The 14,458-nt window shown below is 41.2% G+C and overlaps 1 protein-coding gene across 3 annotated transcripts; it reads right to left on the bottom strand.

Annotated features, from left to right (window-relative positions):
- Positions 1-4,197: 4,197 nt before the first annotated feature.
- Positions 4,198-7,472, bottom strand: mibp2 (muscle-specific beta 1 integrin binding protein 2). Of its 3 annotated transcripts, none has more exons than XM_064990063.1 (8): positions 7,195-7,472; positions 6,589-6,679; positions 6,238-6,319; positions 5,902-6,088; positions 5,401-5,472; positions 5,048-5,154; positions 4,780-4,874; positions 4,198-4,516 (listed from the first exon to the last, which is right to left on the bottom strand). In XM_064990063.1, exons 1-7 carry the CDS (start codon positions 7,218-7,220, stop codon positions 4,789-4,791), a joined length of 651 nt encoding a protein of 216 aa, XP_064846135.1. In that variant the 5' UTR covers positions 7,221-7,472; the 3' UTR covers positions 4,198-4,516; positions 4,780-4,788. The 3 variants fall into 3 exon arrangements, with proteins under 3 accessions (XP_064846135.1, XP_064846143.1, XP_064846151.1); XM_064990071.1 differs by having other exon boundaries at positions 6,271-6,319; positions 7,195-7,471; XM_064990079.1 differs by lacking the exons at positions 6,238-6,319; positions 7,195-7,472.
- Positions 7,473-14,458: the final 6,986 nt, after the last annotated feature.

Genomic DNA, 14,458 nt, shown 5'->3' with positions numbered 1-14,458 from the left:
GTCTTCTTCAAGACCTTTACTGTAACACCATTTAATACACATACTGGATATTGCATCATAAATGATAAACATTACTTTAATCATTTATCTCAGTCATTAAATCACAGATTCACACGTTCCTCATTTGATCTTGTGAGATTTTATAATGACACAGGATCCACTTGATCCAGCTTGCTGGTAGCATGTTAATTCTCTCCCCTGCAGGGTCGGTTTGCTGGTAGTCATGTTCATTCTCTCCCCTGCAGGGTCAGTTTGCTGGTAGCATGTTCATTCTCTCCCCTGCAGGGTCAGTTTGGTGGTAGCATGTTAATTCTCTCCCCTGCAGGGTCAGGTTGCTGGTAGCATGTTCATTCTCTCCCCTGCAGGGTCAGTTTGCTGGTAGCCATGTTCATTCTCTCCCCTGCAGGGTCAGTTTGCTGGTAGCATGTTAATTCTCTCCCCTGCAGGGTCAGTTTGCTGGTAGCCATGTTCATTCTCTCCCCTGCAGGGTCAGTTTGCTGGTAGCATGTTAATTCTCTCCCCTGCAGGGTCAGTTTGCTGGTAGCCATGTTCATTCTCTCCCCTGCAGGGTCAGTTTGCTGGTAGCCATGTTAATTGTCTCCCCTGCAGGGTCAGTTTGCTGGTAGCCATGTTAATTCTCTCCCCTGCAGGGTCAGTTTGCTGGTAGCCATGTTAATTCTCTCCCCTGCAGGGTCAGTTTGCTGGTAGCCATGTTAAGGGTTTGCTCTCCCCCTGCAGGGTCAGTTTGCTGGTAGCATGTTCATTCTCTCCCCTGCAGGGTCAGTTTGCTGGTAGCATGTTCATTCTCTCCCCTGCAGGGTCAGTTTGCTGGTAGCATGTTAATTCTCTCCCATGCAGGGTCAGTTTGCTGGTAGCCATGTTAGCAGGGTCAGTTTGCTGGTAGCCATGTTCATTCTCTCCCCTGCAGGGTCAGTTTGCTGGTAGCATGTTAATTCTCTCCCCTGCAGGGTCAGTTTGCTGGTAGCATGTTAATTCTCTCCCTGCAGGGTCAGTTTGCTGGTAGCCATGTTCATTCTCTCCCCTGCAGGGTCTGTTTGTAAAGTGTAATCATGTGGCTCTGGTGAGCTGCTAAAATAGCCACTAGGAAATTCCTGGAGTGGTTAGGATTGCAACAAGATAGACTGCTTACCGCTACACTGCTCACACACACACACACACAAATGTGCGTACACACACAAACACATACAGTACAATGCACATGTAGGCTACTTCCACAGCTTTACATTGCAATGAGAGAAAACCAAGACTGACAAAGTGAGGATGTTTCCATGTGCTAGTGGCTCCCTCACAGCAGCTGCTGCAGGACAGTATGTTTCTCTCTCTGTCCTAGTGGGACTGAGCACACTCTCTCTCCATCCATTACATTACACACAAACACACACTGAAGCTGTTTGTCTGAATGTCATCAGACAGGCATTGCCTGTTCAGACACGCTCTGTCTGGTCGCCAGGAGACACAGTGACTGTTCGGTTACACTGCCCTTACCTTAGTTCACTGTTTCAGCTGGTAACTTCCTGGTATTTACTGAGGAATTATGTGCTTTCTGTTATTTCAAATAATTTAAAACAATTGATGATGATTGGTTAGAGATTAAACTAAAGCATGTTTAATTATTATATAATAACCACTTTCTCCTGATTTGACCAAGTTTTGTTTTCAGAGGTTGCAACTTGTATTAAATTCAGTTTGAGGTGAATGTAATGGCATAATTGATACAATGGTGTGAATGTGGCAGAATGCACCTGGAACAGAGACAGAGTTATGATTGTGTGTGTGGGTATGTGTGTGTTTGTGCCCACCTGGGTTATTGTATTGTGGTGTCGTGGGGGAGTGTATGAGGGGAGTTATGTTATTGTGGTGTGTGTTGTTGGAGGAGCTCAGGGTGACTCTGGTGACACATCCAACATACACTCACACAAATAGCAAGTTCAAATGTGTCAATGGAGGCCATGTGTGTGTGGATCTTGTCACTGCGCTGTGTCACCTTGTGTGTGGAGCATATACAGTGTGTGTGCAGGACTGTGTGTTTGTATGTGTGTGTACGGTATACATGTCATTTCCTTACATCCTCAAAGTGCATATAGAGACAAAGCATACTCATAGTGTATGGACACATTCAATGGGAGAGACAAACAGCTGAACTCTGTTCATTTGAAAAGTGGGCAAGAGGCCAAAGCTTGTCCTCATATTTGGCTGTGTCCTATTTTCTCAGCACGTGTTACATAACACGCCTCTACAACCAGAGAGAAAAAAACTTCCCTGGAAAATTCCCCACCTCTACTCGCCTAGCGATCTGCCCTGCATGCTGACTCACACCCCCATGGCCCAAGACGTTCTGTCTGGTTCAGGGTTCTGATGTGGGTTGGTGGTGAGGGCCTTTTCCTTCCGCTGCAACATTACTTATACTTCTGACATCTTATTCCCATTACAGGGAAGACATGCTTTACATTGAGTGCATATGAAGGACATATTTAAGACATATGTGGACAGAGTCCTATTTAGCAGAGCTAGGAAAGTGATGTGTATCTGGGCGTGATCTGCAAAATGCCTCTTATATAAAGTGTGTGTACAGTAAGCAACTTCTACTGCATCAGTTGAATACTTGAAGGTGGCACCTCTACTACACCCCTATCATAGGAGTCCTACTACACCCCTATCATAGGAGTCCTATGGGGAAATCTTTATGGCGTTACTAACACTAGTTCTCATCCAGTTCAAGTTCAACCTTTTCATTTATCAAATAGCAGACTGTCTAAAATATTTAATTTAACAGATTAAAACGTTTCAGTTTATAGGCCTATTTGTCTTATTCACTGTTTACTTGAAATGTGTTTTGAAAGGGCTGTTTGGCTCTGGTCAAAAGTAGTGCACTATATAGGGAATAGTCTGCCATTTGGGATGCAAACATGGTCTCTATGGAAGAGAACATTATTTGACCTCTCCCAGTCGTAGGTCAGTTTGCTCTTTCCATAGCCTGGTGGAATACAAACTGAGCTGCCACGTTTCATTAGTGAAGCAGAGTAATTCAGTGTGGATTCCAGCCTAACGTTTCTCCCTAAACTGACGAGACTGAAGGTGTGGCATTTATACTGCATGTCGTTGTACATGTAGCATTGAATCCCAGGCTTCCCCTCCACCAGATTCAATTCAGTAAGCAGAGTGACCGAGAGTATTATGGTGTTAGGCTGTGTGGCCTAACTCTGCTGCACACAACATGCCAGTGGACTAATGGTCTGGGGCTACATCCAAAAACACACTATGTAGTCCTCTGAACAGTTGCACATGGAAATCTAGCCAAAATCAAATATTTTACTATGTCATTATCTGTTGAACAAAACAACGTTCTTCCATAGTTTTGGTTCATTGTAACACTGTCATCCAAGAGTTGCTGAAGTTCCTTCAGTAACAAAACAACCTTGACATATAGGCTAACCTGGGACAGCAGTGTTTTAGTCTAGAATGTACTAAATGTAATGAGCTACTTGTTGCCAACGAGACAGCAATGTCAACAAACAAACCCAGCGTGACTAGCCAATAGCAACAGAGCATGAGCTGGTAGAGTAGCAGTCTTTACCTGGAGTTCAGTTTGTTACATGGAAGTTCTAGAATCTATGAAGTCAAAACTCTGTAAAAATAAGCATACTGTACAGCGTGACTAAATTCAGAGAAAAAAGCAGCAACACGTCATGAACTTTGAGGGTGGATTTTCCAGTGAAGCAGATCTTACTGGTTGTCTAGGTCACAGGGTAGTCTCGTGATCACACCCTGCTATCACCCGCACCAACTGTTGCTGGGGGGATAGATAGCAAGCGATGTTGCGAGGACCTGTGTTTCGTGGTGTCCCGCCTCAGGTTGCAGCGTTTAAGAAAAGACAGTGTTGAAAAGGGAAAACCACAACGAGCAGTTAGCTCTGCCCTGGCTGGCTGGGGATGTGCCTGAGTCAGATGTAAACACACTGCCAATGGGAGGTGGAAGCGGAACTAGAAGTCATACCACAGTAAACAGGTGTCTAGTTGGAGCGATAGAGTCATGGGATTAAACTCCATTATGTCCAGTAGAACTGGAGGAAACCTTCATATCCTGGTCCATTTCAACAGTATAGGGGATGCACTTCATGCCAACAGGTTGAATAATACAGTAGAAACCAACAGTTATAGAAGACAACAGAGAGTAGAGTGTTTTAGCAGGAGGACTGTTTATTGGTGTTATGCTTTGAGCTGCAACCAACCCTCTGTTCTACTGTCATCTCTGTGACCGACTGCCTGGTGGCTCGTAACAAAGAAATAAATATGGAGGATATAAAACCATGCCTGCATATAACGCCAGGGAATAATTTACACTACAAAATAGTAATGACACGGTGGCAGCAGCAGCTGGTAGAAAGTGTGTTGCTAGCTGCAGGCCAGAAAGACGTAGAAATGTTTAAGGCAAGGCACACCTCTCCCTCTCCTCTCCTCCTGCACAGATATAGCCTTCTCTCAGCTGATAGACTGACCTGTAAGAACACAAATCTATTAGTTGTGACTTATACAAGACATACACCAAGTATACTTTTACGCACAAGTATTAGTTGTTTTACACAAGAAAACACACAACAAAATTCTCTCACACAAAACATACAATGATAGGTTTATTTACATACAACTATTGGTTAGTATTGACATACAACTATTGGTTAGTATTGACAGGTAGTGATGTTTAAGGTTGAGGCTGACACGAGGGGGACAATAATGAGTGTGGGACAGGAAGGAAGCGTACCTTTGCTGCTTACAGACACTTCTGGATGTTGTTCAGGACGTCTTCATAGACAGCGTTGTACAGATGTTCCTTTGACTTAGTTCCATCTAGCTGCACTGTAAACACCACACAAATAATCAGTAACATGAAAACAGATATTACACAAGTAGGAGAACCGATATGCCGTGTACACGCACACACACACACAGAAGCATTACACATTTATCACAAACACGTGATTTAATGGGAGCACGGATATACTGTGCACATACACAAACCAAACACTTACCAACATCAACTCCTGATGTTTCCATGATGATCTTGTGTTTGGTGTACATGGGCCAGACGTGACCATCAAACAGACCCGGGGGATCTGGTACCTTGTAGTTTCTTGAGCTGCACACAGGACACACACACAGAGGACATACACACAGGACACACACACAGGACACGGACACACACACAGAGGACACACACACACAGAGGACACACACACACAGAGGACACACACACACAAAGAGGACACACACACACAGAGGACACACACACACCTGGGATTAGCTGAAAGGTAACTCCACAACAGTAAAGCAGCAGAAGCTGGATGTTCAGGTAGATATGTCCGTGTTTCAGTGTTTAACTCACCACCTCCTCTTTTTGCATACTTCGTATGGAATGGAAATAAAATAGCGTTGGTTCAGTACGTCGATCAAAGGTCTGCAGGAACACACAAACAGAATTGGAAATATTATATTTTTTAGTTTTAGACATTTTATAAGTTGACCGAATGAGATGAAAGTACGTCTCACTCCTGTGTGGAATGGACCGGCCCCTCCCCCAGAGTTTTAGGGAGAGAACAGACACTCCAGACAGGCTTTTCACTCATAGGTGTGAAAGCATTTCATTTGATATGCTTGTTACTTAGTTAAACAGGAAGAAAGAGTCAAAGTATTGATGAAGTGTACTGGTGTTACTACTACTATATTACTGTGGTATCATACTTTACATAGAACTACAAAGCTGCTAAATGAACCAGATCTACAACTACTGATGTTCTACTGAGACACAGAAACACATTCTGTCCTCCTCACCCAGAGTTGAGGAGCAGGAGGAGAGGAAGAAGGGGAGAGAGACAAGAGTCCTCACCCATAGGTGTAAAGCAGGAATCCTTCCACGATGAGGATGTGAGTTCCCTCATCCCTGTGGTCAGACTCCGGGAGAATCTCGGTATCCAAGGTGTTGTTGACGCCGTGCGACCTTTCAAACTTCACCGGGTCGTCAAGCCAGGCGTAGATGGTACTCATCATGGCGTCCATGTCGAGGGCAGTGATGACTGGAGGGATGAAGGAAAGAAAAAGGCATATAAAGGGAGAGAGACAGTGAGAAATGGGACAGATATACAGCTAAAATCCACCTTGTAGGTTAAGGAGCAGGATGATTGTATTAAGTAGTAGTGTGTTACACACCCACACACAGACTCACCCCCCCAAGCCTTCCAGAAAGAACCCGTCTTACCATCATACTGCTTAAAGCCATCTTCACCAACTTCAATCTGATCTTGTGGCTGAAACATACATGAATGAGATGTACCCAGGTACATTCTAACATTCTGCCATATGAACACCTCAGGGTCTGCCAACCCTCCCTCACGCCTCTCTCCCAACACACACTGAAGGAAATACCTGTTCTCCTATCCAAGCAATGACATCCATATAGATTCAAAGCTCTGACGAATCTAGCCCATGTGCAATGTGCGTTTACTCTATAACTAGCATAACGACCAACATAATAACAACAGAAATAGCTATAGTAATACACTCATAAGAGACTCACCTTGAAAAAGTCATCCTGATGAACCACACAACAGTTGGGAAGGTTCTTGATCAGTTTGTTGGTGAGGGTGGTCTTTCCCCCGTTGGTTACGCTGTAAAGACATACACAATCACATATGGTAAAAACACCATGAGGGAGGGCGCTGTATTGTACAACGTCGCTGGCATTACATATGAATGGCAACTAGCGGGCAGAGGGACATATAACGATTTACACACGTTTGTATTCTTTTAGCGCCGCAGGTAACATTGTAATGTTAAATCGCCCGACGCTGGCAACATTATTGTCGTGAATTTCGTTACAATGTACACCAACGTTTAATGACGGCTGCACACGTATTATATTGTCAAACCGGAAACGAACCTCTTCGCCACAGACAGAAGGGGTTATAAATATATTGGTATTCGCTCCCGGGGCGATGAGGCTATGTCAGAATCATATTTGGGGTATTTATTAGACAATTGAATTATAGTGCTGAAAAGAGAAGAGCTGTGAAGTCGCCACGATGACAGAAAGATAACAGACAAGCCGTATTCCTATGGAACCCGCCCAGCCCCACGTGCTGCGGCCTAGTAGGCTATATTACCGGTATTTCAAGACACTCACCCTCCGATGCCGATAATGCACTTCATCTTGTCAGACAGTGAAAGTTCAGGAAACTTGCAAAAAACGTCAAAAAAACCAGGACCGGTCAGCCCTCTAGGAACTCAGTGATCAGACGGAAGAAAGCTTCAAAAGAGAAGGTTCAGTAAATGTTAACTACTTGATTCTTCCATATTTCAGAATATGGTGAAAGGTTGGACGATGTCACTTCGCTGTGTGCTTCCACCAAGAGAGAAATGAACTGCTCTAGGCTCACTACTACACTTACTGCCAGTTCAACGGTGATTGGCTATATAAACACTTCAGTCCCAGCAGAAACATAAAACCCACAGCCAATCAGGAAGCGTTGAAATCTTCACCCCCGCTTTCCCCGCCCACCTGTTTTTCTAGGGCCAATTAAAATAAAACTTTATTGCAAAAAAAATGAGATTTTGTTGTTTGAAAAAGGAAAAAAATAAAACACTTGTTCGTTCTTTGTCCATTGCTCATGTTTTTCTTTTTCTTCTTATTGGTGTCTTTTAGTAGTGTTTTCTTTGCAGCATTTTGACCATGAAGACCTGATTCACAGTCTCCTCTGAACAGTTGATGTTTAGATGTGTCTGTTACTTGAACTCTGTGAAACATTTATATGGGCTGCAATTTCTGAGGCTGGTAACTCTAATGAACTTATCCTCAGATGCTGAGGTAATGGGTCTTCCTTTCCTGTGGCGGTCCTCAGAAGAGCCAGTTTCATCATAGCGCTTGATGTTTTTTTGCGACTGCAAGTTCTTGAAATGTTCCCTATTGACTGACCTTCATGTCTTAAAGCAAATATGGACTGTTGTTTCTCTTTGCTTAGTTGAGTTGTTTTTGCCATAATATGGACTATCTTCTGTATACCACCCCTATCTTGTCACAACACAACTGATTGGCTCAAATGCATTAAGGAAAGAAATTACAATTTAAGTTAACAAGGCACACCTGAATTGAAATGCATTCCAGGTGACTACCTCGTGAAGCTGGTTGAGAGAATGCCAAGAGTGTGCAAAGGATGTCCTCAAGGCAAAGGGTGGCTACTTTGAAGAATCTCAAATATAAAATATATTTTGATATATTTGACATTTTTTTGGTTACTACATGATTACATATGTGTTATTTCATAGTTTGTATGTCTTCACTATTATTCTACAATGTAGAAAATAGTAAGAATACAGAAAAATCCTTGAATGAGTAAGTGATTACCTATGCAAACTTTTGACTGGTCCTGTACTTACGGTCTTAGAACACCCAAGATAATAAGATAAAGGTAATTATTTTTAATTGCATCATGTTTTTGCTCTCTTCACTTTCTCTTGCTGACCTCGTCGCTTTGTTTACTAGTATCCACCCTTTCCGCAATGTGACACAGTTTGAGGTTTGAAACCAAAATATCTCCTACAGATGGTTTTCTGCCCCCTCAGAACCTCAGCTATGAGTAGTTGGCTGCCAACAGTATGTTTGCTTCCCAAATGGCACCCTATTCCCTACATAGCGAACTACTTTTGATCAGGGCCCAAAGAGCTCTGGTCAAAAGAAGTGCACTATATAAGAGAGAGGGTACCATTTGGGATGTAAAATGAATAAAATCCGGTTCTGACTTGTGTTGTGAGGCGGCTGTGGCCATTCATGGCTACAGGGACTTAATTGTCTTACATATCAATTGAGAGACATACTTTGTTTTAAAAAACATTTTCCTTGTTAAAGTTGACATTGACCATCAAAAGCAAGCTATTAACAACTAAAATACCAAGATAGGATGTGTAAACATTTATAGCCACTTTTATCCATTTCTATTCTGTGACAAAACAGAATATACCAATTAACAATTCTGGTTAGAGTGCCTTGGTCTTTAGGGTGAGCTCCTTAAGCATTTAGTATTTCCTTTCCCAACACTTTGATGTTTTATTGGTGAAACTAAATGCATTCCTCTCAAAAAATAGGATTCCGACACCCACCATCTCAGATTGTTTCACAAAATAGTTTGTTGTTAGAAACAGGTAAGATTAGCATTCCTGCAACATTATTTTGTTGAAATATAATTTGATCTTTGAGAAATTAAGATAAATTAAAATTGCCAATTTGGGTGCAATCAATTATAAGATGTATATAATATTAAATAATTATATTACTTAACATCCGATTTGGACCAAACTTTTTTCCAACTATAAGTAAGACATGGCGAATCCAAAGAAGTGATCAAAAGCTATCCACGGACCCCCCACTCTAATCCCACCCCAACAATGAGTATATAGTACTGTAGTATCAGTTCTCTATGTTTGACTAGTAGTATGGAGCTGCAGCTCGGAATATTATTTATTCATCCAATGTAATGTATTCTCAGTGAAACTGTTAAAGGGATAGGTCACCCAAATTACAAAGTTATATACATGTTGGTTTTCTTAACCTGTAAGCAATTTATGGACCAGGTATCACAGCAACCAATGCTTTGGTTTTGTTTACCTGGCCACTGTTTCAACTGCTAACTGAGTGAGGAAATGCTAATATAGGTATCGTTGACTTGCATTGGATGTGTGAAACAAATGTTAAAAAGTTAGCATTTGAAACAGTGGCCAAGTAAACAAAATCAACGCATGGGTTGCTGTTATACCTGGTCATTTGACTGCCTACAGGGTCAGAAAATCCATATGTAATTTGTGTGAACTATTCCTTTAACATTGTTAGGTTAGATTACTCGTTGGTTATTACAGCATTGTCGGAAATAGAAGCACAAGCATTTCGCTACACTCGCATTAACATCTGCTAACCCTGTGTATGTGACAAATACAATTTGATTTGAACAATGTGGGGGAGGACAGCACCATGTAGTGGTCAGAACCTGGTAATATCAGGATGTCGGATGGGACATAAACCCAACAACTTTAATAATTAACACATCACCAAATTCACTGAGAATACATAACATAGTAGAATAAACAACACTGAGCCTCAGCGCCATACTACTAGTCAAACATAGAGAATTGATACTATGTACACACATTTGGGGTGTCATTAGCGTGGGGGGGGGTCTGTGTATGGCTTTTGACAACTTCTTCGGATTCCTCATGTCTTACTCCTCATGTCTTACTCATTGTTTGAAAAAGGTTTGGTCCAAATCGGATGTTAGGTACTATATTTATTGAGTATTATATGAATCCTATAAATTAAAATGGCCAATTTTCTTAATTTCTCAGAAATCAAATTATATTTCAACAAAACAATGTTGCAGGAATGCTTATCTTATCTCTTTCTAACTACAACAACAATTTAAGAAAAATCTAACATGGTGGATGCTGAATGGCTTGCTGAAATGACATGGAACGACCAATGAGAGTGAGAGTTTCCGGGAGCATATGCAGTAAGTGTGGAGTATGTAGTGTATGGCTTATTCACAGTGTACACATGACCGTCAGCTACAGTTACGGTTGGTTTTACTGTTAAATAATATGCACACACAGAATGTTACTCAGGTCTGGAGGTTATAGAGGAGACTGTAGTGTGTGTGAGTGTGTGTGTGTTCAACATGGGAATGTCCAGCAGCTCTATCCTGTGTCCCGAATGGCACCCTATTGCCTACACAGTGCAGTTTTTTTTACTAGGGCCCATTTGGGGAATAGGGTGTAGGGAATAGGGTGCCATTTCAGATGCATCCCAAGACAGCCCAGCTCCCGTTTCAATACACAATGCACAACTCCTGACTGAATGGGAGGAAAGAGTTCTCTGAAACTGAATGCCTCTCTGCTTTGTGTTCCATATTTCCACAAAATATGGGATTGTTTCCACAGTGTTATAAAGACTCTCTCTCTAAGATAATGATTTACTGATATCCATATTACATTCCCAATTCTTTGTTCACAGATAAACAAGTGTGTCAGATGCCAACAAGAATGAACGTAGTGATATAGTTAGTTCACTGACCCACTGTGTTTTTCTACAAAAACTGGGCCAGCCAACAGCCCTGTGGTCAAGCAGCAGCAAAACCACCAGCAGCAGCACATGGTCAATGTTTACGCCAGGGATCCAAATGGTACCACATTCCCTCTATATAGTGCACTACTTTTGACCAGGGACCATAATGCTCTGGTCAAAAGTAGTGCACTATAGGGAATAGGGTGCCATTTGGTACGTACTGAAGACATCTGGCAGCGGGACAGATGCCATGGTCATGCTGCTATATAGAGACATGTGGAGCTGATTCAGCTGACTGCCATCCATATTCATTGTTACCAGTGTGATAGTTGTAACATACATTTTTTATATAGTTGTGGAGACCGACGAGTGATGGAGTGATGACAGTACAGCTTGTCCCTCTCTGTTCCCCCCCAATGCCTCCCTCCCTCCTAGACCGACCTATCAGGTCTTTGTGTTCCTCTTCTGAGCCGAGCCCCCAGAACACACGCACGCGCACACACACACACAGCTCTCTTAAAACACATTGACACAAAACGCATCTCTTGCAACAAAATGAAGCCTTGCTCTGCTGAATAATCAGATTTCTGTCGTTCTACATTCATAAAAGGGAAATTCCACCACTTTTCAACCTATCTTCAATACCAGTGTCTACATATGTTAAAAAAGCACATTTCTACATTTTGTAGAATAAAATAAAGTAAACAAGTTCTACCCGATGACATCATCAAAATTGAAAACAATTTAAAAACAGTGATTTTCAAAAACTATAAGATTCATGGTGATAAAACACCCTCCCACTGAGCACACCGGGTAATTCCAATGTGGATAATTGGGTAATATTTGGTTGAGACATTGATCAATGAGATTGCAATTTATATTCACCCACTTAAAAAGAAAGCCATAAGTTGAGTTTCCAATGTGTTATCACTATGCTTGGAACCATCTAAAAGCACAACCAAACAATGTCAGATTTTTGGTTTAGCTGTCACCAAAATGTCTATCACTGCATTTTTAACCATTTAAAATCACAGCAAAGTTCAAATGAGAATACAATGTCAAATATTTTGTTTATTTATACAACAGATTGTATTGTCCCTGTGCTTCATCTAATAGCAGAACCAAATGACCTGGATTACAGTTGAGATTACATTCAAAGTACATGGTGCAATGATCAACGCTGTTTGAGATTCTGGGCAGATTATTACAGCAATTGTTAAGATCTCCACAGACCTGTGAATACCTATGCATGCCATCTTCAACATGCACGCTTTATTTGATTGAATAAGAAGAAGTGTATATTTACAGTAACCTCAAAATGTGGCCATGGATGTGCTACTCACTTTAAGGTTAAACGATAGGTTAGATTGTAAAATAGCCTTACATTTATGTTATTTACTGCAGTGGTTCCAAACTGTAGGGCACAGTTCTTTTTTTAATGAACTCAGTCCAGATTTCAACTTACTCTAGAAGGTTGTAATAGTAGAATGCACAAGGTGCAATTTTGAAATTGTAGTGCATCATCAGTTATCCTCCCTCTTGTCATGTCAGTCATTGGGCTCCCAAGTGGCTCAGCGGTCTAAGGCACTGCATCTCAGTGCTAGAGGTGTCACTACAGACACTGGTTAGATTCCAGGCTGCATCACAACCGGCCGTGATTGGGAGTCCCATATGGCAGCCCACAATTGGCCCAGCGTCGTTCGGGTTAGGGTTTGGCTGGGGTAGGCCGTCATTGTAAATAAGAATTTGTTCTTAACTGACTTGCCTAGTTAAATAAAGGTTAAATAAATACCTGAGAGAGCTATTTATAACTTCTCAGAAATGCCCAGCTCAACTAGCCCATGTCAGCTAGGTTTCTCAGCCAACAGATTTTGTTGTAATGTTTGAGTAACTTATATCACATGAATAAACATTAGACATACAAAATGTATAGCAAGAAAATAAGCTTTAAAACTGCAACATTTTCTCTCAAAGGAGTGTGAACAGTTTGAGTCATGAACAGTGCTTGTTCCCATAGATATAGATGTCTACATGGATTCATGTGAAAGAATAAGACTAAATCAAACTTTAAATTCACTTTAATTTGATGTAGTCCCATTCTTTAACTTTGGTTTTTGGTTGAGATGGAGACATGAATCCATCATATCAATGATTAATTTGAAAACAAACTGGAATTGAAGATGGATAGTCACATCTGTGCCACTGACTTAGTCTAAGCAGAGGATACATCTTCTTCAAATGTTGATTTTGGTTGCGTTGACAACCAAACACAATTCAATATCACTAAATATAATTTTTTTGAAATAATAAACCCTAGGCCTATTGCATTGTCTAATTTTAGTTGAATTGAAACAATAGCTGTTGATGACTTTGCTAATGCTACATAGTCCTAAATAGTATCATTAATGACATATGATTGATACATTATGGTCACATTTAATTTCCTCTGTTAAACCTACCCTTTAGAATGGGTTCGATAGCAACAGTGAATCTATTTAGTTTTTAGTTGGAGAGCTTTCAACAATCCTTCTCATGATGGCACATTGGTAATAGTCAGTGACAAGTATCATAAGTAACCAGTGCTGAGCATGGTTAAAACCCTGGATGGGAGACCAAATGGTAGCTGTAGATAGATACATTCTCCAGTGAGGAGGTGCTGCCCAGCCTATAGTTTTTTATCGGTTTGTGGCTATAACGTTGAAGATCTGACGTTGTTTTAAAGTTACAAATTCAACATATTTTACACAAGGTTTATCTATGTTGAAATTTAGTTACCATGGTGACAGTCCCATGGATGAAATTTCACCATCAAAACAATGGTTGATAATTATTTTCACATCCAATGTATTTTCTACATCCCTAAACGTTGACAAATTACGTTGAAACCACCTTGATTCAACCAGTTTGTGCCCAATGGGTTCTCTCTGGCTATAAACTCGTTGCAGGTTTTGAAAATCACTGTTTGTCTTACTTTTAATCATTCCCTGTGATGTCACAAAGAAGCATTTTTAAGAGCTTTATTCTAATCTTTTAGAATCAGAATGATCCTTTAACATTTCATCCTATTTCCCCTGGGATACTAATGTTGATGATTCCTCTCCACTCTGCCGTGGCTATCTGTTTATGTTACTTAATGTCCCAAATGGCTAGTACACTATAAACATAATAGGGGACCATTTGAGACACACACATCCTTGCTACAAAAGCGCTCAGCACATTCAAATGACCTAATCACTCTAGTAGCTACACAACTCACTGCAAATCCAAACATATCAGGCAAAGGAGATAGGAGCTGTATTCCCTATGCAAACATGTAATCCTTATGCAAAGAATCCTCAAACTT

This window comes from Oncorhynchus masou, chromosome 2 (genome assembly GCF_036934945.1).
Source record: "Oncorhynchus masou masou isolate Uvic2021 chromosome 2, UVic_Omas_1.1, whole genome shotgun sequence".
NCBI lineage: Eukaryota > Metazoa > Chordata > Actinopteri > Salmoniformes > Salmonidae > Oncorhynchus > Oncorhynchus masou.
The sequence above is the reverse complement of the archived record's forward strand: the minus strand, read 5'-3'. Positions and strand labels throughout refer to the sequence as shown.

Bases quoted from the DNA above. Each gene is read 5' to 3' on its own strand.
- mibp2 (XM_064990063.1), bottom strand. From the start codon at position 7,220: ATGAAGTGCATTATCGGCATCGGAGG. The intron at 6,320-6,588 runs GTGAGTCTCTTA...TGTATGTTTCAG, and splicing joins ATCAGGATGACTTTTTCAAG to CCACAAGATCAGATTGAAGT. The intron at 4,875-5,047 runs GTAAGTGTTTGG...TGGTGTTTACAG, and splicing joins AACATCAGGAGTTGATGTTG to TGCAGCTAGATGGAACTAAG.